Here is a 22,904-nt window from a genome sequence, read left to right as displayed (position 1 = left end):
AATGAACACATAATATTTACCTTGACATCAAAAATGCAAGACGATAATTAATGCAAGACGATATTACACAGGATTACTGGCTGGTAAATTTGTGAAATTAAAGTCCTCTTAGCCCTTTATTTGGCTTCTCCAGCAACCAAAGCTCAGATGTCTCCAAACGCCAAGGAAAACAAATAAACCAAGGGCAACAATAGCAATACTTGCTTCATTGGTTAATTAACCTGACCAATTAGATATGTTAATAGTTGCAAAAACAATAAAGCATCTAGAGAACATTATGTAAAAGATACAATGCCAGAGAGTGAGGGAAATTCAGGCATGGTCCTCTGTCCCTCATCTCAATACAAAAGGAGATAATAAAGCAAGAACACAGACTTTTTCAATCTTGCTCAATCTTAAACCAAACTGTGAGGACAATTACAAACTATGGTAGGGTTTTTTTTGTTTTAACAGGGGACTTGATAAGAATTATATTGCATGGGGCCGGCCCCGTGGCTTAGTGGTTGGGTGCGCATGCTCCGCTACCGGCGGCCCGGGTTTGGATTCCAGGCGTGCACCAACGCACCGCTTCTCCAGCCATGCTGAGGCCGAGTCCCACGTACAGCAACTAGAAGGATGTGCAACTATGACATACAACTATCTACTGGGGCTTTGGGAAAAAGGAGGAGGATTGGCAATAGATGTTAGCTCACAGCTGGTCTTCCTCAGCAAAAAAAAAGAGGAGGATTAGCACGGATGTTAGCTCAGGGCTGATCTTCCACACACACACACACACACACACACACACACAAAAAAAGAATTATATTGCATGAATGTATTATTGCCTGGAAACACAACCTAAGATCTTCAAGAAAAAAAGTTCAAGAGGCAACATTTCAAACTGATTCCCAAGTATGGTGAAAGTCAGCCTCCATACAATTCATGAAAAGAATTATTCATAGTGTAATTAGATTAACACATGTAATAAAAAATTTAAACAGGACAAGCAGGTATGCAATAAAAACAATAATTAAGTCTCCTACCCCAGACGCCTAGTCCTCTTCCCAATAGCAAGCACTATTACTAATATCTTACATTTCTTCAGGAAGAAATGCAAAGCAGCACACAAAAACACTCGAATATTGGTGTTAACAACAGACAGCTCCATTACTGAAGTCTATATCAATCAATGCACTCCTTGCACACACAGTACCTGATGATCGTGTAATAACAGCTAACATTTGCATGCCTGTTATACACCTGGCATCATGGTGCCAAGCACTTATATGTATTAGTTCACTTAATCCTCAAAATATCTCATAAAGTAATTCTCACAACACTTCAGAGTAAGATGACTAACTTGAACAGATGAGTCTTATCTAACAGATGAGGAACTAGAGCTCAAAAGTTTAAGTAACATGTCCAAGGTCACACAACAAAAGAAGTGGTGAAATCAGGGGTCAAACCCGAGTCATTCATGTGACCTAGTGTGTTCTTCAAGATATGTTCTTCACCCCTTTTCAATATTGCCTCTGTATAGACATCTATCTTACCTCACGCAACTAAGCTCTTCAAACACAGGTACTTTATATGTTACTAACGGAACTCAATATGATACCATATATATATTTAAAGATTTTATTTATTTAATTTTTTCCCCCCAAAGCCCCAGTAGATAGTTGTATGTCATAGCTGCACATCCTTCTAGTTGCTGTATGTGGGACTCGGCCTCAGGATGGACGGAGAAGTGGTGCCTCTATGCGCACCCGGGATCCGAACCCGGGCCACCAGCATTGCAGTGCGCGCACTTAACCACCAAGCCACAGGGCCGGCCCATATATATATTTAAAGGCTTGTAGAACTTCAAAACTGAAAATGCTGATGTAGAAACTTCCCACATGTGACCAATGACAGGGAGTTCCCAAGGTCTTTGAAGTGGAATGTCTAACATCCTCCTATTGGTCTTTTATCACATGTAGCAAAGAAAATTTGCTGAGCTATTCAAATCAGAATAAACAAAAATTAAACTTATAAAGAAGGGCTTTGCTGTACTTGATATCTAGAAAAGTTAAATTGAAGGCAATATAGTAGAGTTAGGATCATGGGCTCTGGAGTTAAGAAACTTGCATCTAATTTAGTTTTACCATTTACTTGCTGAGTGACCTTAGACAAGTTATTTAACTTATTTCTGGACCCCAGTTTCTCTTATAGGGTGAAGGAGTAAATGAGTTAATGCAAACAACATGATTAATAAAGTCCTTAAGACCTTCTAAGTTCTGTATAAAGGGCAGTAGTCATTTATCCTCCTAGGGTTATTGGAAAAGCTTCCAATTCAACTCCCCATAGTACTTACAAGTAGTTCCAAAACGAAGAGTGCCTTTATACAAAACAAATTACGACTCTGCTACAGTTTAATCACCAGTTTAACATCAACAACTGTACTACTATTCAACTGTGACAACTATTCTTACCCTTTGGGAATAAGATGTTCCAGGATACTCTCTAGCTTGGAACTGTAGCTGGCTATAATTTCCATTGGAAATTGAAGGAGGTCCTCTATAAGTATCAAAACCTAATAAACAAACAACTTAGATAAAATTATGGGCAAAACTAAGCTTTTAAATTTAAAGTTTAAAACTAAACTTTTAAATAGTCTAATTCTATACCACTTTAAAAGTTAAACTGATCCTATAATTTAATCATTAGATTTCTGCCTTTTTTAAGAAAACTATACTAATATTGCTTCCACAATAAAACACACATTTATAAAATATTGCTAACATATGTAGACTATTCAGAAATTTATATGTAGAAATTTCCTATTGCTGGGATGTGGGTGGGGGTGGGAAAGGGAAGTGGTAGGGCAATTAGGTAGTTGGGGCCTCTGTCTAGAGCACTTTTGCTAATACCAATCAGTGACTAGAATACTTGGAACCACATCTAAAACTTAAGAGACTATCACAGTTATAGTCTCAAAGTTTAAGTTTTCATCTGTGATATACTCTGATAGACAAATAACTAGAAAATGGACATTGTCTAATTATAATGTAGTTTGAGCAGTCAAGTCAATTAACAAAAGAAAGACATTATTCAAATATGAAAACCAAAATTCATCCCTGGAAAAACAAGATGCTCAATCTTTCATTTCAATAAATTACAGGATCAATCTGTTTTTCATACAAAAAGTTTCTTTGTTATAAACGATAGGTATATTAAAAATACTGCGTTTTGCAGAAATAGGGAATTCTCCATTATAAATGGCGACTACAAAAAGGAACAAGGTAAAGTAAAAATAGTTTGAGTCAAGTAAATATATAGACAAAATAATTCAGTATAATTAAATTTTATTCAGAGCATACCTTTATAACCACCAGGGGACCGATACGAATTGGTTAGTAATCTCCCACCACGAGTACATCCTCTAACAGATCCCCGGCTATTGACAAATGGTTGAGAGGGTCTGGGAAATACATTCGTCTGTGCTGGGTAAAAGGCAAGGCTACCATTGCTTACTTGAATAGTTCCATCGGGATAACTTGCTGCTTAAGGAAACAGTTTTAGAGTCCAAGAGTTAAACGGTAATAAATTAATATTCTTTGTACTTTAAAGTCACTGTATATCAAAAACCTTTAATATAATTTTCTCCCTTTTAAACAAAACAGGTGCTATATATATGTATGTATACATATAGAGAGAGATACAGATCTCTCTCCATATATATATATATAAGTAATAGAATATTATTCAACCTTAAAAAGGAAGGAAATCCTGACACATGCTACAACATGGATGAAACTTGAAGACATTATGCTGAAAGGGCCAGTCACAAAAGGACAAATATTGTATGATTCCACTTACATAAAGTAAGTACAGTCACGTGTCGCTTAACAATGGGGATACGTTCTAACAAATGTATCGTTAGGCGATTTCATTGTTGTGCAAACATCACAGAGTGTACTTACACAAACCTAGATGGTACAGCCTACTACACATGCAGGCTATATGGTAGTAATCTATGCAGTCTGTCACTGACCAAAACGTCATTATGCGGCACATGACCGTACCTAGAGTAGTCAAATTCTTAGTGACAGAGTAGAATGGTGGTTGCTTAGGGTTAGAGGGAGAGGGGAATGGGGAGTTAAATGGGTACAGAGTTTCAGTTGGGGAAGATGAAAAAGTCTTGAGAAATGGATGGTGGTGCTGGCTGCACAACAATCCGGATGTATGTAACGCCACAAAATTGTACACTTAAGAATGGTTAAATGGTAAATTTTATGTTATGGATATTTTACCACAATTAAAGGAAAAAACAGGCTAACTACTCCAGATCAAGGAGTAAAAGATAATGAATTTTAATTAATACTGTAACTGAGAAGGCATATGACAAAAATATCCTTTATGTAAATCACCTGCCCTATGTTTTCACAGTACAGGTGAGAACAGAATGAGGTCATTTGTGGCTAGGTCCAGGGATTTACATTTACTACCTCCTGTGAATAACCAAGTACCCAGAATCCTTAATTCATCTGCTCAGGCTTAAGTTTTAGAAAACTTAATAGGGGTCTGAAATACCAACAATAAAATCTACAAATGCTTGTTAAATTAGGAAATAACTACAAAGTTGCCTATTCTTTCATGTATTAGAACAGCATAAGAGATCAAAATAGTCTCCCATCTCTAAGCAAAGAGTGGAATAAGCACACTAAGTTATATCTTCTCATTAATCACTGCTTTGTTATAAGAGGGAAGAAAAGAGAAAAAGCCCAATAGTCATCTGTCTGTACTAAAAGATTTAACAGAATGGTTTCACAACCTTCATAAAAGCAGCTGGATAGTGCCCTATCTACTTCTCTCACTGTCAATGGGAATCAAAGCAATCAGATTTAAAAACATGAGCCTACTTCAAGGTTAAATCAACCATCTAAACTCTACTTCTACAAAGTTAAAATTAATAAGTGAATTTAACTAAATACAGGAAAAGGCATTAAGTATTTCTTAACACTTGAATCTTTGAAGAGATAATGCTAAGTAGTCAGGAAAGAACCTCTAAAGTGTCACTACAGGCTTGCGTTCCTTTCAATTAGCTGTCATCTAGATCTTCAAAATATCAAATGCAAAGATCTTACCAGACTCTTGAGAAAGGACAGTCTGTTCCACATGTATAGCTGGCAGTTGGCACTGGGGTGGTGTTTGCGTACTTGCTGTAGTAAAACTCTGATTGTAGCCAGATGAATAAGGGGATTCTTTTATTTCTTGTTCTTTCCGTGGAGGCAGAGGTGCATTAACATTAAATACCTTAAAAGACAAGGGTACATTGAGTTATTTGTGAAGCTTCATAGAAAATGATTAAGGGGGCCGGCCCTGTGGCTTGGTGGTTAAGTGCGCGCGCTGCAATGCTGGTGGCCCGGGTTCGGATCCCGGGTGCGCATCCCGGGTGCGCATGGAGGCACCACTTCTCCGTCCATCCTGAGGCCAAGTCCCACATACAGCAACTAGAAGGATGTGCAGCTATGACATACAACTATCTACTGGGGCTTTGGGGGGAAAAAATAAAATAAATAAAATAAAAAAAAAATAAAAAAAAGAAAATGATTAAGGGTAACACCCAGCAAAACTCGGCAACATTCAAAAACTTTTATTTGATGGGCAAAGGACCTGAATAGACATTTCTCCAAAGAAGATAAATGGCCAACAAGCACATGAAAAGATGCTCAATATGTTAGTCATTAGGGAAATATAAATTAAAACCACAATAAGATCACTTCATACCCATTAGGATGGCTATTCTCAAAAAAACAGAAAATCTAAGTGTCAGTGAGGATGTGGTGAAACTGGACCCTCGTGCACTACTGGCACGAATATAAAATGGTGCAACCACTGTAGAAAACAGTATGCAGTTCCTCAAATAGTTAAACAGAATTACCATATGATCCAGCAAATTCCACTTCTAGGTATCCACCCAAAACAATTGACAGCAGAGACTCAAATAAATATTTGTACACCAATATTCAAAGCAGCATTACTCATAAAAGCCAAAAAGTGAAAACAACCCAAGTATTCATCAACAGATGAATGGATAAACAAAATGTGATATATAAATACAAGAGAATATTTAGCAATAAAAGGAATGAAATTGTCATCAATGCTACAACATGGATGAACCTTGAAAACATTATGCTAAGTGAAATAAGCCAGATACAAAAGGACAAACATTGTGATTCCACTTATATGAGGTACCTAGAATAGGTAAATTCATAGAGACAAAAAGTAGCAAAGAGGTTATAAGGGGCTGGTGAGAGGGAGGAATAAGCAGTTATCATTTAATGGGTACAGAGTTTCTGTTGGATGATGAAAACGTTCTATAAATAGATAGTGGCAATGGTTGCACAACACTGTGGATGTACTTAATGCCACTAAATTATACACTTAAAAATGGTTAAGGGGCCGGCCCGGTGGCGCAAGCGGTTAAGTGCACGCGCTCCGCTGCGGCGGCCCAGGGTTCGCTGGTTCGGATCCCGGGCGCGCACCGACGCACTGCTTGGCAAGCCATGCTGTGGCGGCGTCCCATATAAAGTGGAGGAAGATGGGCACAGATGTTAGCCCAGGGCCGTCTTCCTCAGCAAAAAAAGAGGAGGATTGGCGGATGTTAGCACAGGGCTGATCTCCTCACAAAAAAAAAAAAAAAAAAAAAAAAAATGGTTAAAATTGGGGCCGGCCCCGTGGCCGAGTGGTTCAAGTTCCATGGACTCCGCTTTGGTGGCCTGGGTTCACAGGTTCAGATCCTGGGTGAGGACCTACTCCACTCATCAGCCATGCTGTGGCGGCGACCCACATACAAAAAATGGAGGAAGACTGGCACAGATGTTAGCTCAGGGTTAATCTTCCTCAAGCAAAAAAGGAGGAGGATTGGGCAACAGATGTTAACTCAGAACAAATCTTCCTCAGCCAAAAAAACAAAACAAAATAAAACGTTAAAATAAATTTTGTTACACATATTTTACCACAGTAAAAAAAAAAAAATTTCTATTTGATTTCTGACAGAATTTAAACCCAAGCACAAAAGTTAATCTTCCTGCTATTATGCTATCATAATAATGCTTACTGAGAATGAAAGCTAAATAAGGAAAGAAGGTACTTTTTCAAAAACTAAAAATGAATGAAAAAATCTGCCATTTACTGAATTTCTACTATACGACAGGCAATGACCTGTCCAGACCCTGGCCATTGTCTGTAAAATAGCACTTCTATTACTCTCTAGCCCCCTTCTCCTGCTCCATTTTTCCTCACAACACATAGCACTTGATTATATATATGAGTGTTTTTCTCTCTAGCCCTCCCACCTCTGTAACAAAATGTAAGCTTCTTAAGCACACGGACTTGTCTCTTTTTCATTGCTACAACTCCACTGATTAAGAACAGTGCCTGGCTTCATAACTACCTGTGTTGAATGAATGAATGAATGAATGAACAAACGAAGAAACAAACAAGAACCGATTTGTACTGGATAGGATTCAAACAGGTAGAGAAGACAGATTGATATGAGCAAAAAAAGTATTATGATAAGAATGTGCATGGCAAGCACAGGGGACTTGTCTGGCAGGTTATGCCAGACTTCAAAAGTTACTGAGTGTCAGGCAAAGGACTTGCAATTTCATTCTGTAATGGACCACTGTTTGCTTTTAATTAGGAATAAGAAGAAGTTAATAAAACCAATGTGGCAATACTGTGCAGGATAGACTGACAAGGAAAGAGGGAAAGCGAGCTGTTTGAAGTGGCCAAGCAGGGAGCGGTAAAACGTGTGAATGCAGGTGTCTGGATTCACCAGCTTGTCTCCTTGCACTGTGCCTGCTTTCCACTGCCACTCCACTGGCCCCGCCATCGCTCAAAAGTACCTGGAATGGGACATTAAGCACCCCAGGAAAGGTACTTATTGACTAAGACTTTTTGTCGTTTTCTACAGAACTGTGTTTATACTATTCTGTGTTTAGAGAATAAACATACAAATCTAGTTGTAATATTACCTTAAAAAAAGTTTTAAACTACAATCTGTATAGGAATATGTAATTCAAAATACCACACAAATCTGAACTATTCTCCAAAAACCGGCATGAGATCAAGATGAAATCAAATGAAAGTTTCAACAATGATAGAACAACCAAGTATGTGTCCTGTATTTCAGGTTACTGATGCTATGGAACATCACTAGTGTGACATTAGTAATGGTTAGTATTATATTAAGCTGTTCATAGAAAATTATGTTTCTCACCCACACATTTCATTTGTTTAATATGGGTCCTTAGCTTTGCCTGCTACTAATTTTCAGAGAGGGAAATATGTTCTGATAAGATAACCCATTCAAAATTCTCAAAGCTTTGGATTTAATACTCTTCTGCCACAAACAATATTTCCATTGGACAAATGCAAATTCTACCAGCCCAAATAAGAGGAATACAAATGGTAAATTTTTTCACATAGTACCCAAAAATAGACGTAAGAGAAATAATGGTTTTTTAACAGGAATAAAGAACTACAATCATCATTCACGTTTCATACTCACTGTCTGCATGGCTTGAAAGGGTGCCGTGTTAATGGTTACTGAACTACTACTTGCTGGAGGTGACTGGAAGCCCTGTTCAGAGCCCTTTGACATAGGAGGATTTGGAGAAGCTAGTGAAGACGGTTGCTTGCTTGGGGGAACTGCTGCCTGGGGAGGAGAAATGCAGCATCAGCCAATCACCTGCCATATAACAAGCAGTTAACTTACACTAAACCCCAGACTGGCATCAGTCAGCAAGTTCTATAGGATGACATTTGGACATAGAAATGCAAAAGAATAGCTTTTGCTTACAATTTCAAATCTCAACTGCTGAGCATGCACACTAGCATTTGCTTTGCACAGCTTGCTGACTATGTGAGAGAGTCTTACTATCAATCAGTCTAACAGATGAGGGACTGAACTTTTATGAGTACCTAGTCCTTTTCAAACCCTGTAATGGTATTTTCCAGTTAAGAATCTAATTTTATTCCAAGTTTATACATAAGAATTAGGCTTAAGAAAAACTTTGGGTTAGTTGCTTAGTCAGTGTTAATTTTTCTCTATTTTAAAGTCTCGTTAGTGGATTTCTAAGTCAGCTGCCTAAAAAAGAAAACCAAACCTGATCTAATCTAAATAATCCTTATTTAAGGGAATAAGCAAGTCCTTGATATAACAGAATATAAATCCAAAGGTTTAAAAAGATAGCAAAGACCAATCCTAATCAGATTATGAAGCAGACAGCTATGACTCACTTGGTAACAAACACCTCCTCTCCTTAAAATGAGGACCCTCATAATTTCAACTTAGACCAAGTCAGCACCATAAAAACTAATGCTTATCTATATTCTTACAGTCTATAATGAATATATATATATTCTTGCATAATAGTTAACAAAAGAATAATAAAACACACGAGTTGCTAAATTAATCCAAAAAATCATCTTACTTTGCTATATCTCTCTCAAGGATTTGCTCAAACTCAGCAAAAATTATCACTTTAGAATTGAAAGCACAAACATAGTACTGTCAAAATGCTTTTGAAAAAATTAGCCAAAAAGAGAGTGTAACTCATTCCAATTGAGTCAGTGCTAATATTAACACTATAAAGTTATTGAGTCTTCAGTTACATGAATGAAAAGATTTTTCTTGTAAGGATTCCTTCAATATAAATACAGTGAGAAAGTTGACCTAATCCTACCTAGAGCTTTTCATCTTTTTTTGACATTAGCAATTTGGACATATTTCTTGTATCTGATAAGGTAATACACTATTAAGTCTACTTGTATGGCAAAGTCACAAAAAAGTTACCTGTATAAAAGTTCTTGGACCACAACATCGATAGAAAGCAATACATTAGTGAAGTATAAATACTAAATCATTCAACTGATCATGTCTGTAATTCGTAAGATAAGCTGGTTCTGCTATTCTTTAAGACAGAAAAGAAATGAAGACAATGGTCTCTCTTTACCTCAGGAGTCTCTGAGGTCCGAAACTCTGTTTCAGATCCCGAAGAAGCCTGATCGGTAGTAACCAAGCAAGTATTTGAGCTACAAGTAACTGGAGAAGAAGTAGCCTAGACACAGGAAGATACAAAGCATTGTAAAAGGCGCATTTTGTTCACTTCGTATTTCTTGGGCCCCTGGCTTCTCAAAATGTTACTCTTACTGAGAACTCACTAGTGCTAAACACTGCATTAAACACTTCACACATATTAATATATTTACTCCTAACAATGAGGAGGTTGGTACAACTATCCCCATTTGACTGAAAATCAGGCAAAGGCAAAGCAAGGTTAAGTAATTTACCCAAGATCACACTAAAATTAAGTGGTAGAGCTGAGATTCAAACCCAAGAAGTCAGCTACTTTGCCTTTCCAGGCCTGGTCACCAAAGCTACATATCTAATCCCATCCTCACTTACCAAGATTCTTGGTCCTGGAAACCTGGGGCCAAATTTTCCATCTGGCACTCAAGTGAGTTCACTGGAAGATGAGCTCAGGGTACATTTAACACTCTAGGCACAGCTCTGCCAGGGATCATAATAACTATGCTTTTACTCTAAGTGCTCTCAGTGTCTTAAAGAGGTAGGTAGAAGTAGTATAAACAGAAAGGATAAGCTCTACACAAATCACAATAGCACCAAAATTCTAACAAAAAAAATGAAGCTAATAATATGTATAAAATAAAAATTGGGAGAAAGCACAATAGGAACTAAGGCTATGACAACCCTAACCAATAAAAGCTAAGAGAGTGGCTAGGAAGGAATTCTATGGCACAACAGGTAGTAAAATACAACAGAGAGACCCATAAAAATCTAGCAATCACCAAGTCTGAGAAGTCAGGGAATCCACTGCTTTTATCTAAATGCTTGGATGTGGTTCTCAGAGCCCAAGTGATAAAATGGGTGACCTGGAAACTAATTAATGGTAACCAAATATCAGAGCAGTTATGTTTCAGTGACCTTCTAGAAGGGGTCATCATGATATGTCACTTCCTGGGAAGGAGACAGGGACCCAGTTTTTAAAAAGTCCTATGGAAAAAAATTTTGAAATCCTTTAGAACATTTTATATACCTAAATAAATAGGCGTAATTTAGATTTGACCAAAATATTAGAACTATTACAAGATTGGAGTGTTTCTAAAACTAGGCCTTTCTTCTGGCTCTCTCATTAAAATAATGAGACAACTGCCCAAAATAAGTGGGACTGGCTGCTGTGGGGACATTAACCCTCTCTTGCCGCAGAAAGATTCAGATGCTAAGTTCAGGCAACTCAGGCCACTTCATAGTTAAGCTTTAAAAGACTTTTGAACTTAATTAACAACAAAAAAGATAAAGATAGATTCTTTAGTACTTATTTAGAAGTTATGGCAGTTTTCGCTTCCAAATTACAGCTCTTTAAATAGACCAGCTGGAGGTAGTTTTAAGAATTGATGAGTAAACATGATGTTGGAAACGAGTGGTTTCAAAAAAATGGATGTGCAGATGCCCCCAGGGGCTTATTAAAAATACAGGCGACTAGATAACACCCCTGGAAATTCTGAACCAATAGGTCTAAGGTGATATTTAGGAGTATCTATTTTTATTAAAATAACCAAGTGATTCTGATGCAGCCATCCACAAGCCTGCCCCTAGAACTACTAAATTAGACCAGTAGCTTTTCAAAAAAAAATTTAACTTGTCAACTGCAAGTCTCATGTAGAACCCTAACAGCTGAAACAGATAAAATGGAACTCTTTAGTTATAGCAGTAAGTGGGGTGATGGACCTTGCTCGACAAATACATTTTGAAAATTGAGCCACACCTTATCAAACTAAATATAAACCACTGTAAACAAATGGTATTTACTCAGAAGTTTTTGGAAGGGAAGGCAACAACTGTTGAACCACCTGGTCAAAATATTTAACCTACTGTCAAAGCAGCTACTGTTAAGAAAATTGTCATAAGGTTTACAGAGGGATCCTGACAAATGTTTTTAAAAAGAAGTGATCAGAAAACTAGCAAACCTTGAACTCACTATTGATGGAAATGCAATGTGGCATTTACAGATCTCAATGATCGAGTCCCTTTACATCTATAGGTGTGTTCTGTGAAAATTAGTTCTGTGAAAATGAGTGTTAACTATTATGTGGGAAGGGAGAGAAGACTGGTTAACTATGGGTTAAACAAAATTAGTTTCTTTCTTTAGACCCTTTACTATGCTGATACACTAACTGACTTAGCTCAACAGCAAAGTAAAATTCTCAGATAAGGTACCTCTGAATTCTTCAGGCTTGCTCTTTCCTTATTAAAGTTAGCTAACCTTCTCTATATAACAGATATCCTCCCTATGGTCATTAAGGAATCTTTTGAGGACCAGTTGTACTTAATCTAAAAAACTAGATAACCTTAGAACATCTTCAATAATTCAGTTAGGTATATTAGAATCAGTAAGTCTGATCCTCCTTGCCAAAGCAAGAGTTTCTTCCCTGATGAGCAAAGAAGAGTAAATGAAAGATTACTTTGGAGAAGTTACCTGTAATGGCTCTTGAAGAAAATCACTTTGACTGGATACATTTTGTTCTGTAGATGCTGCAGAGAGTGAAATCAACAGTAAAATCACTAAGGAAGGAGAAAAGTTTATGCACATCAACTGAGTGGAAACTAAAGTTTATACTTTACAAAAAAGCAGTAGCTGGAAGGACTAGGTCTCAAGTCCATCACAAACTTTCTCTTAGAGCTCTAAAAAGAGTCAGAGAGAATTGTAGAAGAATAGGATACTAGTTTCGTCTGTGATACATAATGACTTCTTAAGGTTAAACAGGGAAAAGCAGCATTTCAAGGCTTCCAAAATAAAGGAACTATAACTTTTAAAAATAAGTGGAGGGCCGGCTCTGTGGCTTAGCGGTTAAGTGCGCGCGTTCTGATGCTAGCGGCCTGGGTTCGGATCCTGGGAGCGCCCGGAGGCACCACTTCTCCGTCCAGCGCGAGGCCGAGTCCCGCGTACAGCAACTAGAAGGATGTGAACCTATGACATACAACTATCTACTGGGGCTTTGGGGCGAAAAAAGCTGAATAAATAAAATCTTTAAAAAAAATAAAAAAAATAAAAAAAAAAATAAGTGGTAATAGTAATCCGGAAGATAAAATCTGAGCTATCATGAATAGTAATTAACTGATATACTTAAGTTTCAAATTTCAAAGTAAGTCTTAGTTGGGTCATCTGTCTCTTGGGTGTTTTTTTCCTCTTTGATCATGTATTTATTAATATACTTTTCAATTACATAGTTTCAGTTTGGTTTCTTCTAATTAATGTCTACCACTTTTGTTAATTACTCTGTATTTATTCTCCTTACTGCACTCAGGTATCACTACACCAATCTTCCACCTGGTGAGCACTGCTCACTACAGCTGGACTACAGCTTTGATTATGTCACTCCTCTCCTGAGATAAACTAGCGTAGAGCAAAAGCCTAAAGTTCGAAGCATCAGATCAGATTCAAATCTAAGCTCCAGCGTTAGCCACTGTGTTAATCAGTGTACTAAATATCACTGAGGTAATTTCACTCATAGGATCCAAAAGCCTCAGTGCTAGATTTATAGAGTGGAAAGGAGTCAAGCAAGTTCTAGTCAGAATTCACTCCAAGTAGAACATAAAAAGTTGCAAAAACAGCTATTGGACATTTCCATTCACCCATCTGGAAACTTACTCTAAAATGCAAACAGGTCAGTTAAGTACACTAATATCCCAATGGTAATTTACCCATATATGATATGGGTAACTGATAACATATGGATACATTCAGAATAAATTAACACAGATACAGTTTAATCCTTAAAATATCTAGAGTAAACTTATCTGTAAAAGAAACAACTGTTAGACCTACAGCTGTTTGTTCCAAGTCTTAAGAATGATTACATACCTACTGGGCTACCTGGAGTAGCTGAAGGCGGCTGTGACGATGGAATTGCACTTGAAGGTTTGTCAAAATCCAGAATAGATTCCTAGAGATTTTAAACGAGTAGAAACAAATATTATTCATAATAATGTCCATAGCTTATAAGCTATAGAAATCTAGCTAATAACTAACTCAAGATGTTAATAACTTAGTCTTTATAGGAGAAGAAATTAAGAGTTAAAAATAAAATCTAAAGTAATTGTCAAACTTTAAGGTTGCCTCGTGTTAAACTATAACAGTAACTGTAAGGCCTAACTTGGAAAACTCCTGACTTGAGGTCTTAAACATAAACATTAATCCTGGTGTGGACTAAACTCTTATTTTATTATACCCAACCAATGAGAGGGTCTAATTATTTTATCTCAACCACTAAACTAGCTCATGCTTTGAAACACTTTCATGATGAGAAGCCATTCTCTTCTCCCATCTGCCTATCTTGGTTCTTCCAGAAATGTTTCCAACATTTTGAGTACTTAAACCACACACTTGTAGTGATCATTTTAGTTCTTTTATTTATCTTCAAATAATCTGAATGGGTAAACAGTTCCCTCATTTTACAAACAAGTAGAGGGTTGGAGGCTAAATAACTTGTCACAAATTATATAGACGGTAAATGGTAGAAATGTGATTTAAACACAGGTCTAATTCCAAAGCTCAAGATTTCTTTTAGTACACAAAAATATCTTATTTGTCTACTTCATCCCTCAGTAATATTACACTATTGTGAAATTCTGTAACAGAATTTCATGAATGAAATTGCACCTACCGAAATACCAAGCATAGAGTAGGGTCTCACAATCTAAGCAGAAACTACTGATGATCTACAGCAGTAATATTTGAGCACTTTAAGTTTTTTATATGTTTAATTCACTTTATTCCTTACCAAAAACTTAGGAAAGGAACTATTACCCTCATTTTTCAAAAAAGAAACTGAGGCAGAGAGTTAAGTAACTTCCTAAATTCTCAGAGCTAGGAAGTGACACAGCTAACAACAACTTTATTATAATGCTTCAGATCAGAAACTAGTAGCTCCATGAATATCATTTAAGATTCACTTAAGAACGACTCATACTTGCATAAAGTTACAAGTTCCTTGAATCTGGGTCATCAGATCCTGCAGTTTTTCTTTCCTCAACACTGGATCCTTTGGAAGGGTAGAGGAAGAACCTACAGGCTGATGCAGAGGCTTAGGCACCTACAAGATAAACCATAAGGCATAAGAGTGAAGTTCAAATTCAATAGCCTATACAGGAAACTCAGCTTATAACTACATCTTAATGAAATCAAAACACAGCAATGCTCATTTATCAGATTTATCTCAGGTAAAGAATATCCACATAGATACATTTTCTACATAATTTAAATAAACTTTAAGCACTTTTTTTCCTTCAGAACAACTTTAATGGAAATCTTTCTAAAACACCCTCTTTTTAAAGGGAAGACCCAGAATAACAGCATTTCCTCGATAGGAAGTTGTTTCATTATAAACATCAGTTACCTTATGTCCTCTATGATAAGAAGCCACTGATTGTAAGACACACCAATGATGTGGGTTTTTTCCAGGGGAAAAATTACTACTACCATATTAAACATACATCCTATTTTTAAGATGTGTCTGATTTCAGAAACATTAAGATGTAAATACTGAGAAAATACACTATTATATTTTGTCATAAAGAAAGTATACTTCAGGGGACTACTGATGTTTATAAAGTGGTTAACCCTCAGGCTAAATTGCTTAAGATTGCTGCCCACCCTGAATTAGACCTCATGTTTACTTCTTACAGTTGTCAATGTGCCCGTCACTACCAGCTCCTCTTGTCCACCTTCTAATTCACTGGGAAATCCTAAGTTAAGCTTGTCAAGAGTGTCATATAAAATAAGAGTTAACAGACCCTAAATTAATATATGAAAAGCTCTTTTAGGAGAAAAGTACAAGCTTCAGTGATTAATTTCATGTTATCTAGTCTTTAGGCTTTGAACCTTATTTTGCCCTTGACTGTACTTAGTTATGTTCCAGACAGCTGAGATTGTAAGACAAATACTGTATTATACAGAGAAGTGTCTTCTCAGTCACTGAAAGAATTTGCAACTTTAAAATAATGCTGTCTGTGACATAAAAGCAAATTAAATACGAGTTCCGACCTTTCCAACTAAGCACCCCTGATTTTAAATACCATTCAACAAATAGCGTGGCATCAAAATTCTGGTATGGTAAAGGCTCAGCATTGCTATACCGAGTGGAATTTCAAATTGGGTTTTTTAAAAAGTTTTATTGCGGTATTAAATTGGTTTTTTTTTAAAAATAATTTTATTTATTTATTTTTCCCCCAAAGCCCCAGTAGATAGTTGTATGTCATAGCTGCACATCCTTCTAGTTGCTGTATGTGGGACGCGGCCTCAGCATGGTCGGAGAAGCAGTGTGTCGGTGCGCGCCCGGGACCCAAAACCGGGCCGCCAGCAGCGGAGCGTGCGCACTTAACCGCTAAGCCACGGGGCTGGCCCCTAAATTGGGTTTTTAAGTGTAAGCTTGTCAAAATAGTTGTCATACTACAATTACTGTTGTGTGATATTTGGTTAATGAAATAAGGCTATCAATCTTCCCCAGGGTCAGGAAGAAGCTAAAATTAATATTAGCACTTGAAGAAAAGAGAAAGAAAGGAGAGCAGAAGGAGACAAATAACTCTTCAATTCTCTTCCCATAAGGTAGAACTGAAGTAGGGGTAATTTATTTATAAAATGCAATGCTTTGACTTCCCCAAGGAAAATGTTTTTCACACTGTTAGAGGACCAAAGACTTATCAGAAGGCCTTTGGCTAAAAAGGCATGGAAGTGCAAGGAACACTACCAGACAGAGATGGAGAACACTAGGAGGAAAAGACGTTCACATTTCTCAGCAAACAACGTGGTAACAAGTTTGCATTTAAATGGTGGTAAATAATTTATAATTTAATAAAAGGCAACACTAACTAGCATCACATCCAAAAATTATTCATCATAAGCCTTCTTGTCCTCCTGAAATAGGTTGTTTGTCATTAACAGAATGAGGCCTTATATTTGAACTAAATCTCATACTCTAAAACCTAATTACAGAATATCTAATGTCTATAGTTTTCATCTCCAGAAAATTCTTATTTTGAAACAAAAATAGAGAACTAATTCAGATCCTTCCCTGACTACTGGAATGTCTGCAACCACCATGTACCTTCTTCAAAGAGTACACACTAATCACAGTGACTACAAATGAGTGTGAGGGAAGCAAGACAATACAGAAAAATGTAAAGTCTGTCAGAAAAAGTCACACATGTGCCAGGTGGAAGATAACACGAGATACAGTCTAACAAGTCTCCTACCCTGTGACATGCATTCACATTTCTCACTTGCTCACATTATGGTCTTGTCTGAACTATCCACTATTTTGATGTCATATGTCATCAAAATTTTGCCATTAAGGGGCTGGCCAGGTGGCGCAAGCGGTTAAGTGCACACACTCCGCTTCGGCGGCCCGGGGTTCGCAGGTTCGGATCCTGGGCACGCACCAACGCTCCGCTTGGTAAGCCATGCTGTGGCAGCGTCCCATATAAAGGAGAGGAAGATGGGCGTGGATGTTAGCTCAGGGCCACTCTTCCTCAAAAAAAAGGGGAGGATTGGCATCGGATGTTAGCTCAGGGCTAGTCCTCCTCACAAAAAAAAAAAAATAAGGAAAAAAAAAATTTTTGCCATTAAAACAATATTCTCAGGAGGATGAAAGGGATAATTCGGTGCATGTGTGTGGTGATGGGTTGTAATTAGTATTTTGGTGGTGAACATGATGTGGTCCATGCAGAAATAGAAGTACAATGATGTACACCTGAAATTTTTACAATGTTATAAATCAATGTTACTGCAATAAACAAAAAATTAAAAAAAAAAAAAAAAACAATATTCTCTAATTGTGGAAATTTCATCTCAGGTTAGGCTCAAAAGACCAACTACGTTTACTTCCAAGTTTCTAGGAAAAGAATAAATTATACATTAAAGAGTTAAGTGAAATACTTTATACATTAATTTACAAGGGTTTTGTAGATTTTTTTTTTAAAGATAACTAAAAGGTTATCATTACCACAACTTCTTATTTATGCCTACACTGACAGAAGCAGACTGATACAGGTCAACTCACATCTTTGGGTTCTGTATTAAACTTCCTGGGCAGGAGCTGGTCATTTGGTATGAGGCTTGCTGTAGCTACTCCCCAAGACTTTGGAGAAATCTGTGACTGTGGTGTTAAAGGGTGTTTTTGACTCTCAACATTGTTTTCCCAGGATTTTGGAGTCTCTGGTTGTCTTGAACCCTGTTCTTCACAGATGGGAGTGGTCCATGACTTGGTGATGTCTTGTTCACTCTGCGTAGAAGATGTCCAAGACTTTTGGGTTTGCTTCTTTGGATCCTGTTCTTTCTGCAGCTGAACTGGCCAAGGCTTTGGTGTCTCCTGCTTCTTCTGTTCCTCTTGAATGTATCCTGCTTTGGATTTAGGAGTTTCTTGCTTCCACTGGCTGGGACTTGGCTTGGGTTTGGAGACATCCTGCTTCTTCTGCTCTTCCTGCAGAGTGGACCTGAGTTTTGGAATCTCTTGTTTCCTCTGTTCTAAGGAAACTGCAGGCTTTGATACCTCCTGGTGCTTAACAGAAGACTCCCAGGTCTTGAAGGATTCCTGTTTCTTCTCCTGACCATCTGGTTCAGTAGGCATATCCCAACATTTGGGGAGATTTGGTTTTCTAGCATAATCTGCTTCCCAAGATTGCTCTTCATCTTGTTTGCTTGAATAATCGACTTCTGTCATGTAGCGTCTGTTAAGAAACTAGATCAGAGAAAAAATGTGCTTGAGTCATAAAATTTGTAGACCTTGAGGGGAACACTGAACTTTATTAATATTCCTACGTCCATTGGTCTGAGCCCCTGTGCTAACTTCTGTCCTTATTCTACCTGAAAAGACCGTCCTTTTTGTGTATTCCTTTCCCCTCAAATTAATGGAATACAAACTTTGACACTTCAGAAGTAGCAATCTATACTTGACTCACCTAAGACTGTTCAGAACTGCACGTTGCGGTGCCACCTTTGCTTGATCCAAGCTCTTTTACCAAGGTTGTTCCCCCTCTGCCAGCCTTAGGACCAGTGCACCCACCTGATTTGCTTAAATGTTAAAGCACAGGGTAGTTCAACCACACAAAGTTATACTGTTTAACCTTAAGCCTCATGTTTCCTGAATTACCAGCCTTTTCTTTATTTCCACTGTATATCAATCATACTGTGGTTTTGCCTCTTCCATTCTTTTCAGCTTCCGTGAATTTCAATGTCAATTAGAAAGAGAACAAATACCCTCTTCAATTACCAATGTGAGTAAATTCTGGCAAGAGCAAAATCATACCCATCTTAAATTCTAACACAGGGGCCAAAAATAACAATAACAGCTAACACCTGAGCGGTGATTGTCTGCCAGGTCAAATTCTAAGTAATTTAGAATTTGACTCCTTTAATCCCCACAATAACCACAATAACCACATTATCATCCCCATTTTATGGATGAGGATAACAGACACAGCTGGGCTAGATAGCTTGCCCAAAGTCACTAAGCTAGTAAGGTGCAGTGCCAGGATTCAAGCATAAGCAATCTAGCTTCAGAGCCTCAGCTCCTCACCACAACACTATACGCAAGTCTCAAAAAACAATTCAGCAAATTACCTTTCAGTATCTTACCTCTTGTGGTTGTATCTCTGGCTGTGCAAGTTCCATAAGAGACTCTGGGAAGATAAAGGGAATATTAAATAAATACTAGGTAAACTATAAGTCTGTAGACTGAATACAACCATAATTCATTTTAGCAACATATTTCAGAAGAGTAATAGAAAAAGGATAGTACAATTAAGTGTATTTATGGCAGGAGTAATTCTCACTACTGCTTGTTGGTCAAAGCATGTAGTCTGAGGCCAACTGAAGCCAGTAGCTCTCCTTATATAAGATACTTTTCTAAAGTCAAGTTGCAGTTAAAACCTGATTTCTGATTGAAAACAAGACTATCTCCTCTTATCCAAAAATACAGCTTCTTTTAAGTTGGAATTATAGCTGCGGTCCCATGGGGTAAAAATTAGTCATCTCAGCTTGAAATAGAGCCCATAAAGGCTTCTCCAGCAAGCCAGTTTACGGCTGGGAGCAGGGTAGGGGAGCGGAGATACTGAAGCACTGGACTTAAAGTATTAGGAACTAAGAGGAAGTGAACATGAAAAGTGACTTGAATCTTGCTAGCAGATATCAAAACCCTGCATGGACCACCTCCTTAGAAGTGATAGTTCTTAAATCAATCCAGCCTCAACAAACAAAAACAAAATTATTTCTTCCCCAAGAAAGTAGAATTTTGAAAAGTATATTTCTTTTACTGATTTTGGCAATTTTTCCCGAGTCAATATGTTAACCTTGTTTACGTTCTCGTTCTACTACAGTATTGGATTCTACTGGAACTTACATTTTAAATAATTTTAAGTGGAACTATCTTATAGTTTAACAAAGAGGTTCATTCAAATTCCAGTGTACTATCTTGCAACAAAGTATAACCTAATGTTTCTATTAAGCTTCACTCTATAAATCATGGTGATAAAGCCTAGAGATGTTTTCCATACCTAGACTTATCCTGCAACAAGATTTCCATGCATGTAGAATCTAACAAATTAAAAAAAGGTAATCATTTCACAACGATTTTTTTTTAATTATTTTTATTTTATTTTTGTCCCCCAAAGCCCCAGTAGATAGTCGTATGTCATAGAGCACATCCTTCTAGTTGCTGTATGTGGGACGCAGCCTCAGCATGGCCAGACAAGCGGTGTGTCGGTGCGCACCCGGGATCCGAACCTGGGTCGCCGGCAGCGGAGCATGCACACTTAACCGCTAAGCCATGGGGCCGGGCCAACACAACGATTTGACTCATTTGGTTAAGTGTTAAAAATGCAACCACTGTAAAGAATTTCAGAGGTCACAACAAACCTGACTCTTTGACAGATTCAGTCTTCAATAATTGTTTTTTCTTCTCTGATTTTATTAGCATTTCTTCCTCCAATGATACTTCTTTTTCCTTAGCATTTTTTGGAACTGGGATACTTTCAAAATAGCCTGAGTTCAGCAATTTAGACAGCAGATCTTTCATGTGTTTGTCTAAGAAAGAGTAATTAAGACTTAGTTATCACATAAACTAATAGTTCATGGAAAATTATTTGAAATAGAAATCCTAATACGATTTTATCCTAGTTATAGTATGTCATTATAGTATTCCACATTAGGAAGGATTCAAAGAACTAGTCAGCACCATGAAAAGTAAACATGCAGTCCATCTTTATGTCATGCTGAATCGATACAAATTTTAAAGATGAGAATCCCAAAGTTTAACAAGTTTCTTAAGTTTCTGTGGGCCTCCATTTCCACCATTTGAAAAACGACTAAAACTCAGAATCACTAATCAAAGACTCTAATATGTTACAAAAGCACACACCTATTCCCCAAGCTGAGAGAAAAGTCATTTCTCCCATCTATCCCCAAGACATCACAACTAGCAATAATTACTCTATCTCCCCCAAGTAATTAAGGCTTTAGAGAAGTAACAGTTCCCCAAACATAACCATTAGAAAACCCTATCTTCAACAATCTCTAAAGGATTTGTAAACTACAAAATTCCATGATGAAGATTTTACTCTTGAGTTATGCCATACGTCACTCCTAGCACATCATTATTTGATGATCAAGAAAAATCTTAAAATGATGTTAAAGTTGCTGCACCATAAATAGGTCTAAGGTCTATTTCATTTTTAATATCCACTAAAAATATAATTCCCAAATCAAGCAGAGTTCCCATACTTGATTTGGGTCTATTCCTTTCACAGAGTACTATGACATAGATTTTGTCTTTTAAAAAAAAAATCAACTTTGAGATATAATTTACAAACAATAAAATTCACCTATTTTAAGGGTACAGTTTTAAGAGATGCACAGTCGTGTTACTTCCAACAGAACCATGATACAGAACATTTTCAACAACTCAAAAAGTTCCCTCATGTCCCTTTTGTAATTAATTCCCTCACCCTATTCCCTAGCAACCACTAACCTGCTATCATTTTAGTTGTCTTTTCTAGAATTTCACATAAATGTAATAATACAATATGTACTCATTTTTTGTCTAGCTTCTTTCACTCAGCATAATTATTTTGAGATTCATCCATGTTGTTGCATGTATCAATAGTTCATTCCTTTTTTTATAGCTGAGCAGATTCCATTGTATGGATATACCATATCTGATTTATCAATTATCAGTTGATGTACATCTGAGCTGGGTTCACTCGGGGCTATTATGAATAAAGCCAGTATGAACATTCATATACAAGTACCTATGTGAACATATGTTTTCAATTCTCTTGGGTACTGGAAATGTAATAGCTTGGTTGTCTAGTAAGTGTACACTTAATTTTGTAAGAAACTGCCAAACTATTTTCCAAAGTATTTGTATTATTTTGCATTCTAACCAAGAAATAAATTTCTGTGATTTAAAGGACTTAGAAATTTTGCAATTATACATACTCAGATATTTTTTAAAAGGAAGCAATAACTAGTAACAAAAATGTTTACCAGCTTCTAGTGAGTTTTCACTATCCTAAGCTAGTACACATAACGATGTACTTCACGTCCAGCCATTTGTACTTGGTCATTTGGCCACAGTCTATTTAGGAAGCCAAAAGGACTCTTTCTCTCCAGATCATTTCCAGATCGCTAGACAACAATGCTTCAGACTATATGCCAAACCATTCATATTTTCTTAGGCAGATCTGGTAGATAAGCCTTGATATTAACAATGTGTGGATTTATGATTCCGAAATAGAGTAGGTTCTATTACGCAGAATAGAGTACTGAACCCCAAAATGGTCACGCTAGTGTTGAAGCTAG

At 37.1% G+C, this 22,904-nt stretch overlaps 1 protein-coding gene across 16 annotated transcripts in view; it reads right to left on the bottom strand.

Annotated features, from left to right (window-relative positions):
* CAPRIN2 (caprin family member 2) overlaps positions 1–22,904 on the bottom strand; it is a 43,711-nt gene that overhangs the window by 2,164 nt on the left and 18,643 nt on the right. For 5 of the 16 annotated variants that reach the window (XM_004441171.3, XM_087442603.1, XM_087442610.1 and 2 more), the window contains 11 exons: positions 20,961–21,128; positions 19,683–19,726; positions 18,109–18,786; positions 15,022–15,144; positions 13,914–13,995; positions 12,528–12,583; positions 9,984–10,088; positions 8,537–8,683; positions 5,106–5,274; positions 3,339–3,521; positions 2,451–2,551 (listed from right to left, as the gene is read on the bottom strand). In XM_004441171.3, the coding sequence (XP_004441228.2) occupies positions 2,451–2,551; positions 3,339–3,521; positions 5,106–5,274; positions 8,537–8,683; positions 9,984–10,088; positions 12,528–12,583; positions 13,914–13,995; positions 15,022–15,144; positions 18,109–18,786; positions 19,683–19,726; positions 20,961–21,128 (1,856 nt within the window). The remainder of the gene's footprint in view (positions 1–2,450; positions 2,552–3,338; positions 3,522–5,105; positions 5,275–8,536; positions 8,684–9,983; positions 10,089–12,527; positions 12,584–13,913; positions 13,996–15,021; positions 15,145–18,108; positions 18,787–19,682; positions 19,727–20,960; positions 21,129–22,904) is intronic. The other 11 variants (XM_087442611.1, XM_014795876.2, XM_087442613.1 and 8 more) reach the window with 8 other exon arrangements.

Source organism: Ceratotherium simum, chromosome 17, assembly GCF_057802395.1.
Source record: "Ceratotherium simum simum isolate JZ-2026a chromosome 17, ASM5780239v1, whole genome shotgun sequence".
NCBI classification, from domain to species: Eukaryota; Metazoa; Chordata; class Mammalia; order Perissodactyla; family Rhinocerotidae; genus Ceratotherium; species Ceratotherium simum.
Note: the sequence above shows the minus strand (reverse complement) of the source record. Positions and strands in the feature narration are given on the sequence as shown.